This window comes from Triturus cristatus, chromosome 4_1 (genome assembly GCF_964204655.1).
Source record: "Triturus cristatus chromosome 4_1, aTriCri1.1, whole genome shotgun sequence".
Classification (NCBI taxonomy): Eukaryota; Metazoa; Chordata; class Amphibia; order Caudata; family Salamandridae; genus Triturus; species Triturus cristatus.
The window spans coordinates 933,678,736-933,704,483 of NC_140585.1; the positions used below are offsets into that span (position 1 = coordinate 933,678,736).

The following is a 25,748-nucleotide window of genomic DNA, read 5'->3' on the forward strand; positions in this document are numbered from 1 at the left end:
CTGACACCGGTAAAAGGACAACCGGTATTTAAAACACTTGCCCATGAAGATACCAGAAAGTCTCTTGGCAGTGTTGGTAATGTGAACATTTGAGGTAATTTTGAATACAAAGAACTGACAACAAATATGCGACAGGCAAATGATGCTGAATATGGAAGTATTCTTCAAGATATAAGAATTGGAATTCTTTCAAAACAAGGGAAAGAAGCTTTGGAGAGTCGATTACTTTGCAATGTCTTTCCAAATGAAAATGCAGTTCCTGCAAAAGTGTACGTGGAAATTGCTAAAAATAAGTCAGTGATTTGCTTAATGCCAACACTGCGTGAGTGTTCAATATTCAACGAAGAATTATTAAAATTGGAAAATGAAGAAATTGTAAAAATGGAAGCCAACGATAAAATACTGCATGAAGGAATCACTATTATTTTGACGAGTAAGTTGAGATCAAAACTGGATTGTTTAGAAAAAAAATATCTAAAACTGCTGGTTTGGAAAAGACACTGTATGCGTGTGTAAACTGTCGGGTAGTTTTAAAGCGTAATTTGGATGTAGAGAAAGGTTTAGTTAATGGTGCAATGGGCAAAGTGGTGAATTTTGTGAATTATCAGAAAAAAGAAGGAATTGAATTTTTAAAAATTAAATTTGATCAGATTGATGAAGTTAAAGAAATTGGTTGTTGTTCAGTTAATTTTTTGCTTGTTAAAGTTTTATATGTCCGTAGCAAACAATTTCCATTTTCTCTGGCATATGCAGTGACTATTCATAAATCGCAAGGATTAAGTGTAGACAGTGCATTGGTGAACAGTGGATCTACCGTATTAAAGAGGGTATGGCATATGTTGCTTTGTCGCGAGTCAGAACATTATCTGGTTTGTTTTTGATTGATTTTGATGAGACAAAGATTACTGCAGATGCAAACTGTGTAAAAGAGTATAATAGGTTAAGAAGGGTGTATGCTCCAAATTTAGGTCAATATTCTGTATTTGAAAAGCGTGTGGTTGGTCGAAAAAGAAGGTTAGAGAATATCTGTTCTGAAGGTGTCAAGAACAGAAAAGAACAAGATAATGTTGTGATTGCAGGTAAAAAGAAATTGGACACTGTTGGAGAGATTGTTGGTTATCAGTTTGAAAATAGTTCTGGTGTCAACTGCTATGCTAATGTAGTGGTCAATGTTGTTTTTTATCTGGAAGGTTTGCGAGAACAAATTATGGAGAATCGGCAAAAAAGATTTTGTTCTCTGTTGCATTCTGTTTATGAAAAATTGACATATACAACAAAAAAGAGGGGGGGGATCTGGGAGCTAAAAAAGGTCCAGTGTCCACGCTCCCTACACTTAATATATATCACCAGGAGGACAAAGTTCCTACGGGCAGGTGCAAAAAGTCACCCAAGCCCTTAAAAAAGAGAAATCGAGAGTGAAAGAATTCCTAGTTTGAAGACCCACTCCGGTAAGTGGAAGACCACTCTATGTCCTCTGTTGCCCTCACATATCCCGAAAGGTGTCATGCTTCATCATCGGGCGGTTGCTCCTCGTAGGGCCGGCGCTGCAATTCCCTACGGGCCCCCGAAGGGTCACTTTAACGGAGATCTTTTAAGAACCGCCGGATGGTGTATGTGGGTGTGTGGAAAGTGGGTTCAGTGTAGAGGGTAAAAAGGGTGCGTGCAAGTAAGTAAAAACATAGAGGGTCATCATGCAGCAAATTACATAGATGTACCCTGAGCAGAATTAGACTGCTAAAAAATTTTTGTGACCCTGAAGGCACAATATGCCCAGGGATCATGGATCACAGGCCAACATGTTTCGCGCCTCTTTCGCCTTAAAGGTCGGTGGCGCTTCGTCAGGACCAAATTATTAACAATAAGTGCACGTGAAAAATAAATGAAACAAGTTAAAATGCCCTCAATATCGGTCTGGGCAATCGCCTGTACACCCTCAGTGTGGTAACAGGTCAACGATGAAAAAATCGCTCCAGGTCGACATCTAACTGGTTAAAGATACAAACACCATCAGCTAGGCGCATGGACTTCCTGCAAATTAACAGGAATTTTATCCGGGAGGTCACACCGCTGTACCGCCCCGCATGGAAGGGGGCGGTACAGCGGTGTGACCTCCCGGATAAAATTCCCGTTAATTTGCAGGAAGTCCATGCGCCTAGCTGATGGTGTTTGTATCTTTAACCAGTTAGATATCGACCTGGAGCGATTTTTTTCATCGTTGACCTGTTACCACACTGAGGGTGTACAGGCGATTGCCCAGACCGATATTGAGGGCATTTTAACTTGTTTCATTTATTTTTCACGTGCATTTATTGTTAAGAATTTGGTCCTGACGAAGCGCCACCGACCTTTAAGGCGAAAGAGGCACGAAGCATGTTGGCCTGTGATCCATGATCCCTGGGCATATTGTGCCTTCAGGGTCACAATTTTTTTTTAGCAGTCTCATTCTGCTCAGGGTACATCTATATAATTCGCTGCATGATGACCCTCTTTGTTTTTACTTACTTGCACGCACCCTTTTTACTCTCTACACTGAACCCACTTTCCACACACCCACATGCACCATCCGGCGGTTCTTAAAAGATCTCCGTTAAAGTGACCCTTCGGGGGCCCATAGGGAATTGCAGCGCCGGCCCTACGAGGAGCAACCGCCCGATGATGAAGCATGACACCTTTCGGGATATGTGAGGGCAACAGAGGACATAGAGTGGTCTTCCACTTACCTGAGTGGGTCTTCAAACTAGGAATTCTTTCACTCTCGATTTCTCTTTTTTAAGGGCTTGGGTGACTTTTTGCACCTGCCCGTAGGAACTTTGTCCTCCTGGTGATATATATGAAAAATTGACAACAGATAGAAGTAAAATACAATCTATTTCAGATCTTCGTAGTCTTTTGGATGTGTGTTCTGGTTCTACACAATTTACACAAAATATCCAACAAGATGCTCAGGAATTTTTAATGTATATGCTTACCATTTTTGAAAATGAAGGTGTAGAAATAGAAAATATTTTTGGTCTTTCTTACGAATGGGAACATTATTTTGAAAATTGCATGTATACATGTAGCACCAATGTAGACACAGAGATTTCTGTATTTAACATTACCAGACTGTAAATCAGTGTCTTTCAATAAATTAGTGAAAGGTGCAATTCAAAACATGGAGTGTAGCCAATGTAAATCAGAAATGTTATCCACATTATTCCTAACAAAATATGGAAAATACATAATTTTAATGATGCAACGTTGTACAGCTGACGGAAGAAAATTGGATACTTTAATAAAACAATTTGTAGCAGCACAATTATCAATATCAGGAAGGACTTTTGTAGCAATTGCAATAATTTTCCATGATGGACCTTCCACCACATCTGGACATTACACTGCCTATCTAAAATGTGACAAAGGCTGGCCACTTTGTAATGATGCCCAGTTGGTTTTCAAACAACGTTTGCCTAGTGAATTACCAAATTCCTACCTAATATTTTTAAAGCCAAAGTTTTAGGAAGATAATTCCCTCTCTGGGGAATTTATTATTATAATTTAATAGGACTACCATTCTACAATTTACATAAAGAAGAAGTGCAAAAATACCATTTGGCCTCAAGGAAAGGTATATTTTTGAATTATGGACTTTTTGGCGGTCATTTATTCGGTGATTATTTTAATGCGGCAACATTTACAGTTTTTATAAGTTAAAGTTATAACATTTTGTAATCTGTAAGCATTTCATATATGTATGATTTGTATTTTCTGGTATTTTACTGAGAATAGTATGTTGTTTTTTTTTTTAACAATCTTTCTGATTGTTTTTTTCCCCCGCTGTTAAGTGATGAGTACGATTGAAATCACTATTTCTAGTGAAATTCAATATATTCTGAGAACAGCGAAAAAGGTAGACAAATTACTTTGTGGAAATTATGTTGTGTTGTAAAAAATGTATTATTACATGTTATAATTTTTTTTCTTTTCTTTCACAGATCCAAATTTTAAAATAAGCAATTTTTAAGAATTTAGATTTGAATGAAAATGTGAAAAAATGTGTACCATTTTTTATTCCTATTACTGTGAAGGTAAGTTTAACTAAGTCTCAATATGCAGAATGAGGAGGTCTGCAAGAAGATACAAAGTGGAAACATGTTTCTAAAAACACTCTGTTTTATACCTATGTAGTTTTGAAATCTGACCATATTCAGATATCATGTGACCTGCAAAAAAAGAGATTTGAGGGGTTCATAATATTTCCCATTTAAGCTATTAAAGGACCGCAATTATTTCAATCATTCTTCTTTGAACATCTTTGCAGACAAAACTCTGTGCTTACCTTTTATCATTCGCAAGGAATTTTAAAAACGGAAATATGTCACTTTTTGTAACATAGTTATTGTGTAAGATACTCTTTCATATTTACAAAGAGAGGAAAAGGCACTCTGTGCACTTTTTATACTCCATGTAAATACAGCCTCACCATGCAGACCACTTTGCGTTGATAGGGTGTTCTATAAGTGTTGTTGTACATGATTGCACCTAATACTCATACAACAAGACATATGTCTAGATTTATCAGAAATCATAAATCTCGATATGTGTGTGAATGGTGCACCATTCTAAAATTGGTGTAGGAAAGCACAACAAGGAGAATTGTTTTCATTTCTCCACATTTTTATATCTTCAATGCATGCTGAAATGTTCAGCATACATTAAAGGAGAAAAATGCATTTTCTCATTGTTTTTGTGCAGGAAGGTGTGTCTTCCTGCAGAAAAACAAACCACACATGACACAGATATCCTTGCACTACGGTGCAAGGGTGCCTGTGTCACCACATGGCTGCAGTTTAAGCAGCCGTGCAGACAGAAGCATAGATTTGCAACATATTTATGTACATATGTTGCATCCTTGTGCTTCGGAAGTACTACAGCACACTGCAGTTAAAGAGGTTACTGTGTGATGCTGCAGCACTTTCTCATAATTCTGCACTTATACATTCACCATACGCTACTAATGCATTCATTCAGTCAATCACGTACTACACATACATTCATCTAAACTAACAAAGAAATGTAGCTTTTTTTTTTTTAAACCAGGAAAGCTAGTTCTTACAAGAACTTTTTTTTTCTTCTTCTTTTATAATTTTTTTTGGGTTTCCTGAACAATTTTTACTTTTTTTTTGTGGTTTTTCTGCAAAACAAAAAAACAAAAAACAAAACCGGAGAAACCAAACCATGAACTTCAGGGCACAATAAAAAAAAACCTAGCAAATGTGTCTTTCTTGCCGGCGGCAGAACAGGTCGATCAACTGCTCACCATAGCACAAAGTCTTATTGCACTTAGTGCAGAGCACTTTTAAAAATTGAAATTGAGGACGGATGTCCAAGAGTTGGGCTGATGGATGCACTCTTGATGTGCTCGGCTGCGATGAGGTGGATGGCGCAGGAGCAGGAGTGTTTCTCATCCGTCGGCACTCTTCTTGTGCAAGAATGTTCGGATGAAGGGTCCTCATGTGCTTCATCATACTTGCCGTGCCGCAAGAGTATTTCTTGTTAGGATCCCCTCGCGACAGGACTCTTTTGCAAATCTTGCACGTGACCAAGGTGGCATTGGTCTTATTCTGCCCCTCGGGAAAAGTAAAAAATTTCCACACCACTGAAGAAAAACGTTTTTTGGGTGGTGCCTCCGGCAAAAATTCATCTTCAGAAGTATGAGGTGATGCAGGTGATGCCTGCTGCCCTGAAGCCATTTTTGGTTGAAAAAAGTTAGAGCTAAGTGTAAACTTGGTCTAAAAAATCTTCTTCTCTCCAAAAAGATGGTGCTCTAAAGAAGGTCAAAGAAGAATGATTGAAATGGGTGGGGTCTTTCAATAGTTAGAAGAGGAATTGTAATCTCTTTTTTTGCAGGTCACATGGGATCCGCGCACCCTGCGCTTATGCAGCACGCACCCAGTGCGCATCCGCGAAATTGAATAAAAAAAAATTATAGGATTAGATGTAAAAATATTACTTTTAAGACTAGTTTAGAGTTTGTCTTCAATTAATATTCACATGAAATACATACATATGTTTTTTTAAATGTTAAATACTTCGCGGGATCCGCGCACCTACCGCGTCATAGACGCAGATGACGCATCGCGGAAGCGTTACGTACATCGAACGTGTCGCGTATAGGCTGGGAGTCGCATACCGGTCGCATTGCAATCGCGCACTAAACACGTGCCCAACGCTTACCATGCGCGGATGCTATCGTGTAGGGATCGAGAACGGTGCGCATAGGGTGCGCGGATCCAAAAACATTGAACAAAATATATAAAATACAGTTTAGAACATATAGTTAAAAAAATATTTTGAAAAATATAAAAAAATATGTTTGAAAACCCATTAAGTTCAAATAATATAAAAAGAATTGAAAAAATAAGTTTAAAAAATGGTGATAAAGTTTAAAAAAAAAAAGATAATCAATGAAATTGACACACTGAATTTGAAAAATATAGAAATCCAATCAAAATCATTAAACATGATATCTTCAGAGATAAGTTATAGATAGGAGTTAGCATTTAAAAAACCTTTGAAATTCACTGAAAAAAACAAAGGTTTCATGCACGTTATAGTTAGGAATTGGCATTTAAAAAATCTTAGAAATTCACTAAAAAAAACATAGGTTTCAGGGGCGTTATAGTTAGCTAGACATTTCCCTCATACAAAACCCTAGAAATTCCCTTGTTATAGTTAGTTCAGCTAACTATAACTCGTGCCCCCGCAATGCACTGCTGATGACGTCACATACTACATCACTCATGACATGGTCAGTGACATCACTGATGACATCACTGATGACATCATCCAGTGAATGTGTGTTTTTCTTAAAAGTTTAAATATGTTTTATATATTTATAGTGAAATGCCTATGGAAGAATGAGTGGATGTATAAGTGTGTGAATGGGTGATTTTCTAAGTGTGTAACTGACTCTATAAGTGAGTCATTAAATGTATCTTACTGTAGACTAGTGATTAAACTCTGTGAATGTCTGTATGTGTCTGTGTGTTGGTGTATAAGTGGCTGCATGGTTCTGTGAATAGCTATATGAGTGTCTATATGGGTTATTGATTGGTTGTCTGAGTATCTGTACGGGTGCCTGAGTGTTTGTGTGGGTAGGGTGTGTGTGTCTCTGTGCATAGATGTGTGATTGGGTGATTCTATGGTGCATGGTTTTAAGAGTGCAACTGTGATGGACTGTATGGTTGGGTGAGTGTATGTATGAGTGTGTTAGTGATTGAATGTATATCTCAGTTGTACATGTGTCAGTAACTACATATGTGAAACGCAGTGTATGTGTGTAAGAGTATATAACCATCTATATGTGAGAGTGTGTGATTGAGGGAGTGCATGTATGGATGAGTGTGTGCTTGTATTAGTAATTGTATAAGAGTGTCACAATTTGTTAGTATTTTTATGAGTAAGTGAACTTGAGTGTCTTTAACTGTATGGGTGAGTAAATTGGACTGTGTTTAATTACTTGCACAACTGACTAGGTGTGTCAGTACCTCAATGGATGATTGGCGGTGTGTGAGTGTCTATATAGGTGTATAAATGCATATGATAGTCTTGTACGGAATGACTGTGTATGAGTGACTGTACAGGTGAGTGATTGGAGGTGTATGTAGACCTAAGAGTCAATGAGTGGGTATGTAGTTATTGGTATTGGAGTATCTATGGTTTTCAAAACGGGCGTCTGAAATTTTGAGTCTGTGTATCAAAGGTTATATTAGGGTGTGAGAAGATGCACTAATTTATCACATGGGTGACGTCATCAGTGATGTCATCAGTGATGTCACTGACCATGTAATGAGTGATGTAATATGTGACGTCATCAGCAGTGCTTTGCGGGGGCGCGAGTTATAGTTAGCTGAACTAACTATAACAGGGGAATTTCTATGGTTTTGTACGAGGGTAATGTCCAGCTAACTATAACGCCCCTGAAACCTATTTTTTTTTTAGTGAATTTCTAAGGTTTTTTTTAATGCCAAATCCTAACTATAATGCCCCTGAAACCTTTGGTTTTTTCAGTGAATATATATATATATATATATATATATATATATATATATATATATATATATATATATATATTCACTTAAAAAAACCATAGGTTTCACACATGTTATAGTTAGCTGGACATTTCCCTCGTAAAAAAACAATGAAATTTCCCCGTTATAGTTAGTGCAGGCAACTATAACTCACGCGACCGCAATCCTCTGCTGATGACGTCAGATATTACATCACTGATTACATATGTGTCTTTCTGAAAAATAAATATTTGTAATTGTAATATATGTATAGCTAAAGATTAATGGAAGAAGACATGGGTAAATAGGTGTCTAAATACAGTGATGTAATATCTGATATCATCAGCAGAGGATTGCGGTCGCGTGAGTTATAGTTGCCTGCACTAACTATAACGGGGAAATTTCATTGGTTTTTTACGAGGGAAATGTCCAGCTAACTATAACATGTGTGAAACCTATGGTCTTTTAAGTGAATTTGTACGGTTTTTTAAATGCTAAGTTATGTATATATTAATATTTTTTTTTTCAGGTTTTTCACCGTGCGCGCGCCGTGCGAGCGCCCACGATGCTTTGTGCGTGCCGTGCGCGCACCCCGCGCTTTTTCGTAAAAAAAAAACAAAGTTTTTTTCACCCTTGGGGGTCCTTCAGTGACCCCCTGACAAAGGCTAGGGGGTCAGGAACTGTCCACCCTGCCCCCTTTTCACGTTCTCCAACTTTGTTTTTCACTGCCTCAGACTGCGCGAGACAAAATGGCGGACGACACTTCCTGATTTCGACCGATTCGAATGTTTACTGACATCTAACAACCAATCAGAATTGCGCTCGCGCACGTCACGGTGCGCGCACGGTGCGCGCTTATAGATATATATGTACTTTTAACTGCAATTTTCTCAGGAACTACTGAACAGATTGACTCCAGCTATTCAAAAGGCACATCCCTGACCTGAGGACTACCTATCTGCCAAATTTCAAGTAATTCTGTTCAGCCGTTCGGGCTGTACCTTGGACTAAAGGTCCCTATGGAAAAATGCATGGGGAAAACGCGTTTTGGGACCCCCCCCTTTTTCCTCGGCCCCCGCTTGACTAATCACCCCGAGACTTTCAGGGTAGGAGCGGAGCGGAGCGCCCCACCTATTTTGAAAAATTTGCGAGGATTCGTCAACCGGCACCAAAGTTATTCAAAATAGAGTTTTCAGATTTCCTATGGAAACACGGTCCTAACTATAACTATCTACTGGCGACCGCCAGTAGATAATTTTTATATATATATATATATATATATAATCTCTAAGCATGCTTTTGTGCAAATCTGGGAAGGGCATCAATCAGACTGGAGGAACCATAGCCTAATACAATTTTTATTAATGTTTGTATTTAGCAACCCGAACGTAAAGTTTTTAGGTTCCTATCCATTTGTAGATCCAAAAAGGGGGAATGAGGGTGGGCTTTTATTAACCAGGTCCAGCATACATGCCCAAAGATCTATATAAACAGTATTGGTATGCAGTTCCTAATGAAAAAACAGGTTGTAAGTATGAATCAAAAAACTCCAAAAGGAGTGGCAGAACAGGAGAATAATCTCCTTTTCGGAAAAAGGCCCTCACATACCCAGCCAGCTAGGTGTTTTGCTTCATCATCGGGTCTGCTCCTACTCGGGCCGGCGCTGCAATGCCCGATCAGGCGCCCGTGATGGGGCCTACTTTGCTGAGATCTTTATTCCTTAGGCCGTTGGGTGACCTGCAAGTAAGTGCCCTAAGATAGTGTAGGTGAAAGTGATGTGTAGAGTAAAGTGAAATTTAAAATAGGAAAAGATAGTCCAATCAAAATACTTTTAATGAGGTTGGCTACTTCCCTAATTAAAAAAGGAAAATGCGTGTATATTCACTCAATGGTGTGAGGTTCTACGCTTATAAATGAGGTTGACATGTTTCTTGCCCTTATATCAAGTAGATGGCAATTCCTCAGGACCTATAGAGTACTACCTACACTTTTTGGTAGTGGTCACTTAACAATTATTAGTGAGCAGCGAGCACCGTTACAGCACCCTAAAAAGTGGTGGTACCTGTAGTTCAGAAATAAAAAGTAACAACCTGTAATGTAAACAAAATAACAACAGTCAGAATAAACAAACAACAATATTATATCTATCAAAGACAAGTTGTATTGATTAGACTGGTGCACCAAAACAGTGTATGCGGTGCATCACACGCATGCAAGTGGCCAATGAATCATGGCATGCTTAGTACACAAATCCTATTTTTTAACAAATATGTGAGCTTGTTGATGGGGAAAGTTGAAGTGGTAGAAGTTAAAATGTGTGTATGAATTAAATAAAGGTTCTCACCCTATTAGGGTCAGTTGTGGGCCACAACAGTACCCGCCGGTGTAGACACTGAACTGTAGTGTCCTGGTATATGGTAAAAGACGATGACTGGAGCAATTTCTGCACCTGGATCAACACATTGAACCCCTTTTTGAGATTCACTAACACCATCTCAGCAGTTGAAATCCCCTTCCTGGATCTGCTGATAAAATTGGAGGAAGGAACAATCTCCACCACCCTGTATCGTAAACCCACCGATAGAAACAGTCTCCTGCTCTTCAGCAGTGATCACCCCAGGGCCCTCCGACATAACTTACCATTACCATCAGTTCCTCCGCATCAGGAGGATCTGCAGTACCCTTAATGATTACAAAAGAGAGACAGACACTTTAAAACAAGATCTTCTTTGACGTGAATACCCCAGACAGGTGGTTGATGAGGCTTACAAAAGGGCTAGAAACCACAACCGTGAAGGTCTGTTGGAGGATAGAATCAGAGAACCAGACAAAACCATCACCTGTGTTACCACTTACACCTCTAACTCTAATCGATTGAGGAGTATTATTCTCAAACATTGGGACATCCTCAATACTGGCACATTGAATCTCACCACACCTAGGTTCGCTTTCAAACGAACCAGCAACATGAAGGACATGTTGATACACACAAGACCCAGGAAACACCACAATAACATACAAAGAACACTATGGGACCTTCCACCCGTTCAGGGACATTTTCCTTGTGGGTCATGTTCAGGTTCTCCTCAAACTAAAGTCACCAAAGAACTGAGTTTCCCCAATGGCATGACCTGGCGATTGACAAAACATACCAATTGCAACACCTCCAAGTGCATCTACATATTGAGGTACAGATGCGGCCTCCTATATATAGGAATGACAGCAAGACCGGTAAAAATACGAATGATGGAACACAGGAGCAATTTTAGATGCTCCAAGACTAACACCAAAATGACCACACACTTCAAAGAAGCTCAACATCTCCCCGACTCATTCGAATGGGGTATCTTGAAATCACACCCAGGTATGTCCAGGGATGCTTTGTTTCGCCTGGAACAATGGTGGGTTCTTCAGACAAAGCTGGACTTAATGAAGACATCCCTTGGAGTCTATTAACCTCATGACAAAGTGATTTGTTGTTTGGAGACACCTACTAACATCTCCTTACACTGTTTTTCCCTTTTACCATACAACTTATGGTTCACGATTTATTCTTATGACGCTACCTGTGACAAATTCCAAAAGACGTAGTATTCCCTATTTATTAGAGAGGGCTCTTTCATTTACCATTACTTGACCTCCAGCACTGTTTGATTGACCGTGCTCAGCTGCTTGCCTCGTCTACAGCCTTTATTGCACATTATTGGCGACCAATAGTGGTTACTCTCAGTACACCCGCCTTTTATTGTAAATAGCTTCTACCCATCAACATAATAAATTCGTTCTAGTCACTGCTCGTTTTCTTCGTTCTATGCCGTGATCAATAATCATTGCTTTAATTCCTTCTTTCAACACATTCTTTATCATAGCCTCTTGAATCTCTGAGGCTTTTTAATTGGATTACACTGCGATCATATGATGTAGAGGTTGGCTGGGTTACGTTATCCCAACATGGCGCCCATAATGGGTTCACGCTCTAGTGACTCGATCAGTGCTTTTCTACACACAACACCTTATGTGACAGGACTCTCTGCCTACTCGAACCCTATGGGTTCCACACCGGTTGTAGTGAGTGCAATTTTTTAACCATACTGACATCTCAATTGTTTCGTTGTTGTTGGCATTAATAAATGTCTTCGTCTTGCTAAACAACTTTTACCATATACCAGGACACTACAGTTCAGTGTCTACACCGGCCGGTACTGTTGTGGCCCACAACTGATCCTAATAGGGTGAGAACCTTTATTTTATTTATACACACATGTTTTAACTTCTACCACTTCAACTTTCCCCATCGACAAGCTCACATATTTGTTAAAAAATAGGATTCGTATACTAAGCATGCCATGATTCACTGGCCACTTGCATGCATGTGATGCACCGCATACACTGTTTTGGTGCACCAGTCTAATGAATACAACTTGTCTTTGTTAGACATAATATAGTTGTTGTTTTATTCTGACGGTTGTTATTTTGTTTACATTACAGGTTGTTACTCCTATTCATTTGTGTCAGTGTATCTTAGACGGAGTTTAATCTAGGCATATATTTGTAGTGTTTCATGTGTATCAATGGGTATGTTGAAGGAGTGTCCATTTTTTTCTCAATTAGGGGGTTAATTTGTCTTTTGGTTGGTCGGACAGTGCTTTTTATGCAAACTGATTTGATGCTGATAATGATTTGGCCAACATTTGACATGGTTAAGGTGGGGGGTGGTGTGTATCTGTGTGTGTGTTCTGAAGGGTTCTGTATAATATGTGCCGTTTGAGTATGGCCATTTGCAGATAAGATTAGAATAATGGTCTGTGGTGTTTTTGGATGTCTAATGAAAACCCAAGCATAATATATTGAATGCAGCATTGAATGTTAACTTTAGATTAGCTTGGACACTTTTTAGATTAAAGCTAGCTATTGTGCAAAACCTGAGTCAATTTTATACATTATGGTGCGTTAGGTTGTGCTTTTTATTTCTGTTGTTAGCCAAGAACCTTTGATTTTTACTAACCTTATTTATATATAATATACTTATAGAGGTTTTGAACCAGTCCTCTTTGTCAATTGATTTGTTGTTGTCATTCACATTTTCCCTCTGCCCACTACAGTAAACATCAATGGTCCATTCCATGTATGTCAATGGCTAACTACACTGATGAGTGAAAGCATTTGGCTCTTTCACAAGGAACGCAACCTCACAAAATGTAGTTCCCATCAGTGCCATGGACTACTATGACCATGTGTGTCTTTTTTTTTTTTTACTTTTACCCAGTGTTTTATACATATTGGTGTGGCCCCGATGGCTCCTTCAACAATAGTGTTACGATACCCACAGTAAAACAAAATAATCTGCAAAGCACCGTCTGACTTTGCCAACGTTTGATTGTAAGTAGTCCGCCTTGGTTATGCTTTTGTATAGAATCTTCAGCCTTTAGTATAGAACTGAAGCACTGTAACAATGTTGGTGACTTTTATAAAGTAGGTTTTCTGGTGTTTGTAAAGAGGACACTGGGGGGGGGGGGGGGGAAGAGAGCTAGAGAAGCTGCGTTGGAGTCCGAGGAATGTATGATTCCGCTTGTCTAATTGCCTTTTTTGTTAATCTTCTGACAGGGCCAAATTTGGCAGTCTATGTGAGGCACCTTAGCCCAGGAGAGGCTGAGAGAGGTAGAGGGCCATACTTACCAACTGACAGCATCTGCACTCAGACCACAGGCTCCCACCACTCACTGATTCATACAGTTACTTGTAGTGCCCACAAGCTCAAGAACGAGATGATGGGCATTGGAGCTGAAGTTAATTGTACTCGCCACATCATTTCTTTAGGGAGGGTAGAAGTGTCAGGATTGGAGAAGTGCGCCCTGTTTGCTAAATGACTTTACTTAACACCTGTCAAGCTTAAGGCAGGGGTGGTGCGTCCGTTGGGGCGTTGCCTCACTAGCCACATCGCCCTAAAAACCACTCTCACGCTGCCGCTGAAAAAAGACGTCACCTACTCAGTTCGGTTGTGTAATGAGTCGTGTAACGTGTATGGGACACGCGCGGCAATCGACCGCTGAAGGGGATGGGGGGGCCTGCGGAAGCACTCAACGTGGTTAGGTTTGAGTGACAGTCAGACTGACACTGACAGCGGCACGTAGTGCGCATGTTCGGGTTTGGGCTGGTCATTTTTATGACCAGCCCGAACATGCGCACTGTCAGCCACTACTATAGCTCCAGTAGGAGAGCGAGGGAGGGGGGGGGGACCCGAGAGGCCGTCGCAGCCCCCCGGTCTCCTATTGGGCAGGCTGTATCTGTGCCCTAGCCAATCCAGTGGCACTGCTAATGCGTCTGGATTGGCTGAGACTCTCGGCCAATCCAGACGCTGCAGACACCGGCCGTGCAGTCTGAAGTTGTTCTTGCTTCGACCAGACCTGCCCAGACCTGTTGCTGCTCCGGAGTCCGGACCGGCCCAGGAACAGGACGTAGAGGATTCGGGATGAGGTACGTTTTTTATTTTACGCCCCCCCCTCCCCCCGAGAATTGAGCGTCGTGGCTTTGCTGCAGGTGATTGCTGGTCTGGAGTTGAGCTTCGCCCTGTTGAGAGGTAATGGCCACGTGTCTGAGCTGGCAGCTTCATGATCACTGGTACACTGGCCTGAGGAGATGAGCAGAGAGTTGGGCTTTAATTGGCTGACAAGTCAATGTGTCTGTGCCTGCCTTGCAGCGGCTCAATGAAAGCTGCGAGTAGTGTGACAGCTTCGCCTGCCCATCACCTCCCCTTGTGGATCTGCGATAGCTGGAGCCGGGCCTCCCACTCAACAACCACTCTCTCCCTGAATATCCATTTTAAGGACTCACGGCTCCCCCTGAAAGCGAGTGGGTGGATAATAATTAGAAAATCATCGCATGCTATTTCTGTTCGGTCCTCGTGAGCTCAAACGGGAGCTAAGGCGGATACAAATGACTGACTGGGCGGGGCTCGTCTCGCTTTCCCATTCATTCTGTGTCCCTCGGAAGCAGCTGCTGGGAAATTCAGAAAAACTGCAGACTTTGTGTTAATAAAAAGTACTATAATCACATGCTATTATACGAGGGAGTTAATTTAGCAAACATGATGGATTTGACCCCCACTGTTGCATTGGGTGTTTTAATGCAATGGGTATGGCAGGGTTGATATATGCAGTAGTACATCTAGGCTGGATGGAACACAATGGGAGGCGACACGAGCACACATGATGAACTCTTGCCAGAGTCTGTGTGCCCTGCTTGTCTTGTGTAGCATTTATAGTGCTTTCGAGATGCTGTTAAGTAGAGATGCATGTTACTTTTGGGTCTCGGGAAATTAATAATAACGAATGTATCTAACGCAGGAGCTGTTTTACAATGTGTGTTCCCTTCTTGCTTCTCGTGGTTTGTTGTTTTTTTTTATTACATTTTTATTCTGTGTGTATTCTGGTTTTCGTTGTCTCGATGTTTAGCTGACGTTTCCCTTTACAGACTGCACCAGACTGCTGAGCCCTCTAAAGCAGACTGACGTAGAATGCAAATTCCCGCATCTTAACAAAGTATTCATGCTATCAATTCAAATCATCCAGTATTGAAAATTGGGAATGGTCTGTGTCTCTTGCGGGTTGGGCGTGGTGTGGCATGCTGTATTCTAAGTAAGTCCCTTGTTCTGCTTTCTTATTGGAGCTGGTTCTTTTAACTGAGCCAGACTCAGCCTTCACTGCACGTGCAGATGCATTCATTGTGTCTGCCTGTGTGCGCATGCATACAAGCAATCTATGCGCCTGTTTAGCTTTCTCTAGTCTGTAGTCGTCTGTTATCCAGGATGGTGTGGGTGGGAATCTGTGTGTGATATGTTATTTTGTGATATCCGAAGGCAAACCAATTTTCAGCCCTCACTCTTTCTTTGATTCCGGCCCAAATCGCTCCCTGTGTGTGCAGTCCAGAGTTCCTGGTTTGTTTAGTGTTTGCACCAGTGTGTATGCTGACAAAAAGTATACGTAGGGCCGGTGTACAAACAAATGTGATGGTGCAGCACTATTAATGTCCCCAGTGATGGACTCTTGAAGCAGTTATATTTTAAGAGAGCTCTCGTAGGATAGAAAAATCCCTAATATTTGAATTGGCTTTTTCTTTGTCCGAAGATGTCTTACAGTACCTCGCAGCCCTATTTGCTGTGTGCTGGTGCCTGAGACGTGTGTGAGGTCACCTTTGTGTCTGCAGACGGATCTCTCTGCTGTGTGCTGGTGCCTGAGAGCTGTGTGTGAGGTCAGTTGTGTGTCTGCTGTCCCCTGCAGCTGCGTCTATTGGTTTGTCCTGCTGGTGAATGTTGTATCACACGTGTCTGCCTTTACCACATATGCCGCAGCTCCCTGCACTCACATGTGTACTCTTTGTGGCGCCTCTGGGTGCACAAACAGCGCTGGCACTGCTCTGCGGGCCCCAGCCCGTATGCCTTTAACGCAGACCCCGCCCTCTGATCCCTCCCCTCTGTGTGTTGTTGTGCTGCATGCTTTCTGTTGCCAGTGAGGTGTTTGGCACACTGGTGGCGGCAGGCCATGTCTGTGTTTCTATTTGAAGACACCCTTCAGACCCCTCATTCACTAGTTTTATGAAAATGTTACCTGGCTGTACTCCGACACCTGCACAAGTTATCTGGGAGGGAAACCTCCTCAACCAACAGAAGCCGTCGGATTTATTATACTGTGACCCAGCCATAATATGGCAATGGGTGAAGTCTATAATGCATTCCACATTTCAGGTGTGGCACTCAACCCACTACAAATTACGTATTAATGGATACACACATTTAGCAGCACATCTATGGAGCAACTCAAGAATACAATGCAGCAGCAAACTCTATAACTAGCATAACTGTTGTACAGCAGGATTCATCTATCTGGAAGACATGTTTCCTTGAAATAGGATTAAGACGTTTCAAGAAATCTGAGAGAAATAGTCGCAAACATGGGAGTCCAGACAGCTGGATAATTGTTTCAAACTTAATAAACCAGTTTCTTCAAAAACCTTCAAGTCCCCAATCTGGTCTCTCTCGAAATCATTAGATCACTATAAAGGACTATATCTGGATTGTAAGGCACAATCATCAAAATCCTTTTTTAGGTCTCGGCTGCGAAGGCTGCGCTTGCGCAGTCTCGCTCCGAGATTTAATGACTTGGAGAAGAGGGGCTTGAACCCGCCCCTCTTCTCCCCTGTTCTCCATTGGCTGGCCTCTTGAATACTGGCCAGCCATTGGAGAAGAGGTCAGTCATTCAGATTAGGCCCCGTCCTTTTCGGATCGGGGGGCGTGTTTTTTGCAAGAAGTCTCAAGGAGGAGACAACAGCAAAACACGCCCCCGAATCCGAAAAGGACACTGCCTTTCTCCGAGGCATTTCTGCTCTGCCTCGGAGAAAGTCGGTGGTGTCTATAGATCCTGGCGGGAAGGTCACACGGTGCAGGAGCCCTCGGTGTGGTTGTCCCAAACTCCAGTGAACCGTGTACGTGGGCGTGCATAGTTGTAAAACCGCCGAGCAGTGATCCTTTCAGAAGGTGATTATTTTTCAGAGAATTCCACCCCTTTCCCAAAAACACCCACGTCCGGTGAAGCCTGCCCCTATCTCCTTACCGGGGTCATCGGCGTTGTTTCCCTGCTTACATCTCCCAGCTCCTGCTCCTTTGAGGTGAAATCCCGCTCTGGGTTTTCATTGGTGTATTTCTTGGGGGTATTCTCGAGAAATGTTGCTTTTATATCTGGAATGCCGTTGAATATCCCCGACACGTCAAAGCTCCTGGACGGGAATCCAGACCATGCTGCAGCGCGGTGACTCCTCCTGAGCCGCGCCACTGCTGCTGGCCCACACACCTCCCAGCGTCCTTGCAGCGGCTCTCCACCACCACCACGAAACATTGGGACCAACACGGGAAGGGAAGCACAAAGCTGCCGAAACCACCGAAGAACTGGCGTAAACAAAGAAATTCACGGTCCCTCAAACTCCTTGCTCTTTCGCTCCAGGAAATCCTCTGCGGTAAGCACAAAACTGTTGCTCCTAACTGTGCACGTCCACCATCCAGGCGGGAGAGCTCGCGACCGTTACTAGTTAGCGGCCGCCATGTTCCCCTTTCCTGTTCCTATAATTTGTACCAGAATGTCATTCAGAAGCTTGGTGGCAATTCTGGCGATCTTAAACACCACTTCCATACCAGGACTCCGATCTTCATGGCAGTTTCATTTTTTAACTAAATTTTGGGCCAACGGAGAATCTCTGTAAACCAGGTAGTCGTGACGATTTGAAATGTGCTGGTAACTGCGGCTTTCTGTTTCTTTTTCGTTTATGAAGTTTCATTTGCAAAGTTGTTAGTTGTATTTGTTTTTAAGCGATCCCTAAACATTTGAGAGTGAACGTGTTTACGCTCATTGCAGGACAGTTTTAATAGTGTGTGCTTTCATTGATGAGTGGTTTTATGTCATTTGGTTACTTTGTAACGCATTTATGCTTTCACGCGATAAGCCACGATGCTAGCGGGGGGGATGGGGGGGGGAGGAGGGAGTTGATGTCCACATGCCTGCGGTTTTACAGTGATGGATTCCGTGAGCGGGGTGCGGGACCAATGCCCCCTGCTCATTTGGGATTTTCGAAGTCCACACTGGGTGAAGTCGAACAGTGACATTTGAAAGCGGTGTAGTGTACATACTCGCCTTGAATCAGCAAGCAATGGAAGGCTGCCACATCCTTGCGTGTGTGCTTAGGGCGCGGGCTAGTCGATCTGTACCCACTGAATACACATTAACTGCAAAGGAAACTCGACCAGATCTTTCGCTCCGTTGGCTACATTGCATTACACTGCATTGATGTACTGTATCGGATCAAGCACTTATACTTTCTAACTGGTAAAGTTAGAGCTATTGGCATTGCTCATGACATTATTTTTGTTTATGTTTTTGTTTTTAAAACATTTAAAGAAACGGCATTGTCATGAGCAATGCCAATAGCTCTAACTTTAACAATGCCGAGACCGTTGCATTGTAAATGCTTGTTTAGAATGCACTAGTAAAAAACGGAGAGATAAATGCAACAATTACTGGAAACTGAAATAGCAGTAACTGTTGAACAAATTATTGCAAGAAGATACGGGGTCGTTTTTAATGTGTTTAATATTTAAAGACTATACGTTCCCACTGCTTAATAAGCCTTGCTTTATTGCTGCATTCATTTGCTTTAAAATGCACCATTTACCAATCCTTTTTTTCATTTCTTTCTCAGGAGAGGGACTCTCCCTAGACCCCAGATTTGTCCATTGAACTTGTTCACATCGCTAACTAGTTTCTTCTATTGGAAAGGGTAGAGCCAAAGCCGTCTTTCTTAGTACCCTAGCCCACTTCAGAAGTCAGACTTGCTTGGCAACCCAGAAATTCTCTGAAATAATGTATGAGTTTTCTTTTATGAATGCTTAGAAGAACTGGATTTTTAGTCCTTTTATCACAGAAATAGTGCTAAAAATCGCACCAAAAACATGCCAATTTAAAAAAAAAAAAAAAATCTTCACGAGGGAAGAACCCCCCCGAACCCCTCTTATTGCCGTCTGGCTCGCTCGCTGCGCTCGCTCGCATACGTTAATTCGTTCTGCATAGGCCTCACCAGTTTCAAATTCCACCAGCTGCCACTGGCTTCAGGTAGTGGCAGGTAGGCCACAAGAGTGCAGGGCCTCAACCTAGGTTACCTAGATCTCTGTAGTAGTGGAGCCCCTATGTTCTAGGCCCCAGAGGGACATGGCTTGCTTTTGGGCGTGCTTAGGATTTGCGATGGAAATGTGTTCTCCATTCCTGTGCGATAGTGCTCCTTATACTCTTAGCATGCAGTGTCTCGTATACTTTGAAAAGCTATGTTTAGATTTATGTGGTACAATTCTGGATACTTTCCTTTTTCTGTATGTAAAATGGAAGTAAAACATAGAACTTGCCTGATAGGGTGCAAGAGAGTGGAATAACTCACACTGAAGGTCATGGATAGGATCTGATTTACTATTGCTTAGTAAGTATTGCGACTCATTGTAAATTTATTTCTCCATCTGAAATAATTTTTATGTGACCTTTCTATGCATTTATCAGTAATGCTCAGGAATTTAATTCAGCCTGTGTGTTTTATTTGTGCAAACCAATGCGACCCAAGTCTTGGGCCTTGTTGGCAGTCTATTAAACACACTTTGTAAACAAGTAGCAAAATAGTAAACAAATTGTGTTCTTATATTCAGGAGCATATTACACTGCACTATCCATCATTCCATGACTATACCGAACACCGGGAATATTTACAAGAACATCATGAAGTGCTGATCGAGGAAACGGTGAGTGCAACAAACTGATAAGGTTAATTCACATTATTTTCTAGAATTATCCCGCTGTATTTAAATGCTTAATCTCCGTTGTTGGACCATTGCCTCCTAGGAAGGTCTTTTCCATTAATGCGTGAATGTACGCCAAATGAAGAGATGCTTGCTTGGTCAGGGTGTTGTCTAGATTTTTCCTCTATGGCAAGGTGGATCTGAGTAACTTCATACTTTTGCAATTTTACAATATAAAGAGTAATTATGTATACAGGTGCACAGACACACACACACACACGTAGGTACACACACACACACATAGGTAGACACACACACACGCAGGTGCGCACACACACATGCAGGTACACCCGCACACGCAGGTACGCCCGCACACGCAGGTACACCCCCACACGCAGGTACACCCCCACACACCCCCACAAACACACACACGTACACACACACAACACACCCACACAACACACCCACACAACACACCCACACAACACACCCACACAACACACCCACACAACACACCCACAACACACCCACAACACCACACACACACCACACACACCCTTACTTTCTCCTGTTTAAAAGAAAAAACGATTTCACCTCTGCCACAGAAGTAGTTGCTGGACCCCACCAGACTCAGAAACTACTGTCCATTGCAGTGGCATCTGGTGACATTTGAAAGTGGTGGGGTGTAAAATAATTGTACTGCGCTGTGGCGAGTGAGCCCAAACAACCTCTGGTGGTTCGGGTGGGGATTCTCCCCCCGCAAAAATTTTGAAAAAAGAGTGGACAAATGGTGCATTTTCAAGCAATTTTGAGGTCACAGAAACCCCTCTTGACTAATTTGCAAATGTCTACTTTCACATCGCCAACGTAAATACCAATAAGTGGCTGAACAAAGGTCTGCGTCTGACCTGCACAATGACACCGTCAGACCAGGCATCCTGTCTTCCGTGGTTTTACTGCCCCATAAGAACAACATTTCAAATGCTCAGTGACAAAGGCCTGCCAGAAATGCTCCATTTTCTACAGATGGGTGTCTCAAAGTATTCAGAAAAACTCCACCTTGTGACTAACATAATTGAACATGTTGGTATTGTTACTAATTGCAACCGAACCGCACTGTCCAGTGTTTCACCTACTGTTTTCAATAAACATTATTCTGCGGAAGACACGTACGTTTTAAAAGCTAGTAGCACCTGAAATAAACATGCAGTATAACAAATATAAAAAGCCGTCTTTGTGTACTTTGTCACCAGAACCCCTACAGTGATGGAGCACACACACACACACACCCACACCCACACCCACACCCACCTTCAAAAATTAAAGAAGTTGCAAAATTTTAATTGCAGAATAAAAACGATGCTCATTCCTAAACAAGATTGAGAAAGTGAACCACAATACACCATCTAAACCAGAGTGCCTGAGGGCTAGGGTTAAACTTAATTTTAAGAGCTGACAGGTCGGGATCCTTATAGCCAATTGGAATGCTCCATGTAGAACTGGGGCCGCGGTGACAGACATCCATGCCTGTCCGGGGCAGTGGGAAACCTGCCTAGGTGGAAATCATGACCGTCATTTCTCCGGCCCTCCCGGCCTTTCAAAACCAAGCACAGTCTGCAGATCTTTCTATTTTCTTGTAAGCCTGCGGCATTGTGGTAACCTCAAAGCTGCTGACTTTGGAACAGAGGAACTAGGTTCAAGTCCGGTGTGAGCCACCATCCCATGAATCTGGATAAATCAGTTAATCTCCATGTGCCTTTAAAACAACAAAAACCTGTCCCCTCAAATGTAAGAAATGGAGCTATGCATGCCCATCCACTTGAGTAGAAAGATCTGCGAGCTCAGATATCTACCGATTTGGAAGTGTCACAGAGAAGTGCGTCTCTCCTTTCAATTACATCAAAGCAATGAAGAGGATAAAAAAAAAATCTTTGATGCTGTTAAGAGTTTGTCTGGTCAGTGAGGCAGAATCTTTTCGAATGTTCTTCAGCCGAAAACATTTCTTAGGAGGTGCTCAACTATAGTCAAGTTTGAAGATAGGAAAGTATAACCAGAAAAGTTCCAATTTAACAAGAATAGTCAGACAGAAGATTATGCAACTGGTGACCTATTCACGCTACAAACTAGTTATTGGCGCTCCTAACGGCACAGAGAATACAAACTTTGCACACAGGGTGGCAGTGGTAACTGCTAAGAATATGTAAGCAAGCCCTCTGTTGCACCCAAACCTTTTCAAGGAGCACGAGTAGCACAAGAATGGGAGGGAGCTCGCGTCCCACACGTGGAAGAGGCCCCTCAGAAGCCACAAAGCAGGACTTGTTAAAGGGAAGGCCTGATCAATGTTCTATAGCATTCTGGATCAATATGCAATGATATTAATATATTACTTTGTGCATAAACGACATTGAGTTTGTAAAATATTTACATTCACCCTGTCAAGGAAATGGGGAAAAAAGTGAAACCCACTCGATTAAAGTGAAATTGAAAACAGCAAAGTAAACTAAACTCTATATATTGGTAATTTGGAAGCGGTAGCCCCCTGAATGTCTTCTTTATGCTCAGACTAGGCGCAGTGCTCTGTATAATGGTGCAAAGAAAGGAAGGGGAGGACGGCCACCATGGTAAACTGCATCTCTAGTTGGGATTATACCATTAATTCAGATTTTTCGTTTCAAGACAGTTGCAGGAGTCTAAAGGCACAATTTACAGGCCAGACATCAACAGCACCCTAGATATGATCCTAAAGAAGCTAGCAGATGTCCACGACTTGGCTAAAACCACAAAGCATACCACGGACGCAATACAACTCGAGATCGCAGTGGTCAGAGCCGACCTGCATACAGTCAATAACAGGCTCGCTGCAGCCGAACAAAGAATCCGTGATGTAGAAGATATATCCCACAGCTCAACTCAGGAGTTGAAGGCTTTAACAAAAATTACCTCATCGCTCCAGAAACACAGCGGAGCTTGAAGATCGTAACCGGCAGGGGAACATTCGAATACTGGGCCTCCCGGAGGGGTCAGAACACTCAGCAGGCTCATGCCTAGCCTTTCTTGAGGACCTGATCCCCAAAATTACAAATCTAAAATTTGACTGCCAATTTGAGCCGGGCAGGGCACACAGAGTCCCCACTTTTAAATCGACAACAAGGCAAGTGGCCCGGCCTATCATTTGCAAACCGCTGAGATCACAGCACATGGAGGCCATCTTTAACTTTGCATGTAAAAACCACCAGATAATCTGGAAAGGTCACAAGATCATTTTTACGCAGGACTACTCAAAGCCCATGGTCGACACCAAGAAGGGATTCCTTGCCCTACGCGACAAACTCAGGAGCCACAACATACAGTTCTCATTTGTGGCCCCAGCCAAATTCAGGATAATCGACACCGGAAGACACCACCACTTCAATGACCCTAAGGAACTGGCTGCTTACCTGGACGGCCCAACATCCCATGAAATGGAGGCGTGTCAAGCCGGATCCAGCAAAAGGAGAGCGTCACCAGAGCCGGCCACTGTATGAACACAACTATCTTACTAGGCTACTTTCAGGTCCCACCCTTCTTGTGTCTGCGATTTAACCAATAATCACACCGACCTCACCAGCTACCACGGTGCGCAATTTGGTCAAGATAGGTCTTACAACCGCTAACTACGTCAATCATATACACACTTCTACCTCAATGGATACCTCAGTCTCCAACCACAGCCCATCAAGCACCCGGCAACGGCGGGACAACTGCATGGGAGACCTATGCACAGCCTAAGAGACAAACCCTCGTATCCTTTATAGACTCTATTGTAGAATATGACGATACTCTGGTTTTTTAATGCATAAGGGGGGGCCTACAGGGTACAGAGACAAGAGTAAAATTAATAGAATCTCTTGGGACTACAGCTATATAATCTACACGGCAGTTATTCTCCGAGAGACGGGACGACAATCCTGTTGTCGTACGTCCGACTTATGAGATTTGATGGTAGGGGGGTGGGGGAGTGAGGGGGGAGGAATCCGCACTAGGGTTTCTCAGTTCTTTGCTTTCCAGATTCTCGATCTTCTTTTCCTTTTTCATCTCTTTCTTCTCTATAACCTGACATGCCCTGTTAGCAATCATATTTAGGAGACCTGGCATATATGCATACCCGGACATGTTACGTACACTGCTTGCAGAACACTTGGGGGATGTTGATGCACTATACTGTGGGTGTAGGGAGTTTGAACAAATAGTCCAGCCTCAACTCCAAGGCCCGAGACAGGGAATTTGAGAATGGGAAAGATAGAACGGAGGCTCCCGCCACGCAACACCCTAGATGATGGCCTGCAATAACCCACTCAATCTGGCAACGGACCTCGACATGGTGTCCCTCAATGTCAAAGGTCTTAACCTCCCTATTAAGCGCCGGAAGATCATAGACTACCTAGCAAAAACAAAAGGCGATATAATCCTACTATAAGAGACCAAACTATCCATGGAGGATGCCAAACTAGTGAGAGGTAATTGGATCTCACAGACGGCTTGCTCACCCGCCGACAAAAAAAAGCGAGGGGTTATGACACTGGTATCCAAAAGATCCAACATAACAATAGAATCACAATCCCACGATAGCGAAAGTAGGCTTCTGGTGACTCATCTGAGAAGGGGGGAGGAGTTAATCCACGTGGGAAACGTATACGACCCCAACGCGGATGATCCAGCATTCTGGTTGGAGGTGGCACGTACGCTAGATAGCTTCCCCCAAAGCGACCTCATGTTGGTGGCAGGGGATTTTAACATCCCATTGTACCACATAACAGATAGATAATCCTCCTGTCAATATCACCCTACGAACTCGCATGCAGCGCTTCAAAATATCTGCTCCAAATTTAACCTGAAGGATGCATTTCGCCTCCAGCACCTGGACACTTTCTACTCTAACCCTCCCAACTCTTACACCAGGATAGATTATATACTAATATCTGGGACTCATACTACACATCTAATCGAACACTCAGACATTGCTCCAAGACTAGTGTCGGACAACTCCTGTTTTAGCCTAAAGTTGAGCGGGTGTCACAACAAGGCCGTTCACCGGACGTGGCGGTTTACCAGCGATGTGCTGGCAGACCCCGCAAACAAAAAAAAGATTGAGGAGGCTATAACGGACTATCTCACATATAACAACTCCCTGGGGACTAGCTCCAAAACACTATGGGATGCCCTGAAGGCAACCGTCATAGGCACAATAATTGAGATTAAGTCAAAAATAAACAAGAGTACAATCTTGAGACTAGCACAGCTTGAGCAGGAGGTCAAAAGCCTAGAACTGGCCCATGCTGAGTCCATAAAAGACAACAAGCGCCTAACTAAACTAACACAGAAGAAGTACGAGTACAACA

The 25,748-nt window shown here is 42.5% G+C and overlaps 1 protein-coding gene across 12 annotated transcripts in view; it reads left to right on the forward strand.

Annotated features, from left to right (window-relative positions):
* Positions 1-25,748, forward strand: part of LOC146855858 (uncharacterized) — a 922,371-nt gene that overhangs the window by 111,341 nt on the left and 785,282 nt on the right. For all 12 annotated transcript variants that reach the window (XM_085653813.1, XM_085653801.1, XM_085653802.1 and 9 more), the window contains one exon: positions 20,281-20,373. Coding sequence is in view for 9 of the 12 variants with exons in the window: in XM_085653801.1 (XP_085509927.1) it covers positions 20,281-20,373 (93 nt within the window). In the remaining 3 variants the exon portion in view is untranslated. The remainder of the gene's footprint in view (positions 1-20,280; positions 20,374-25,748) is intronic.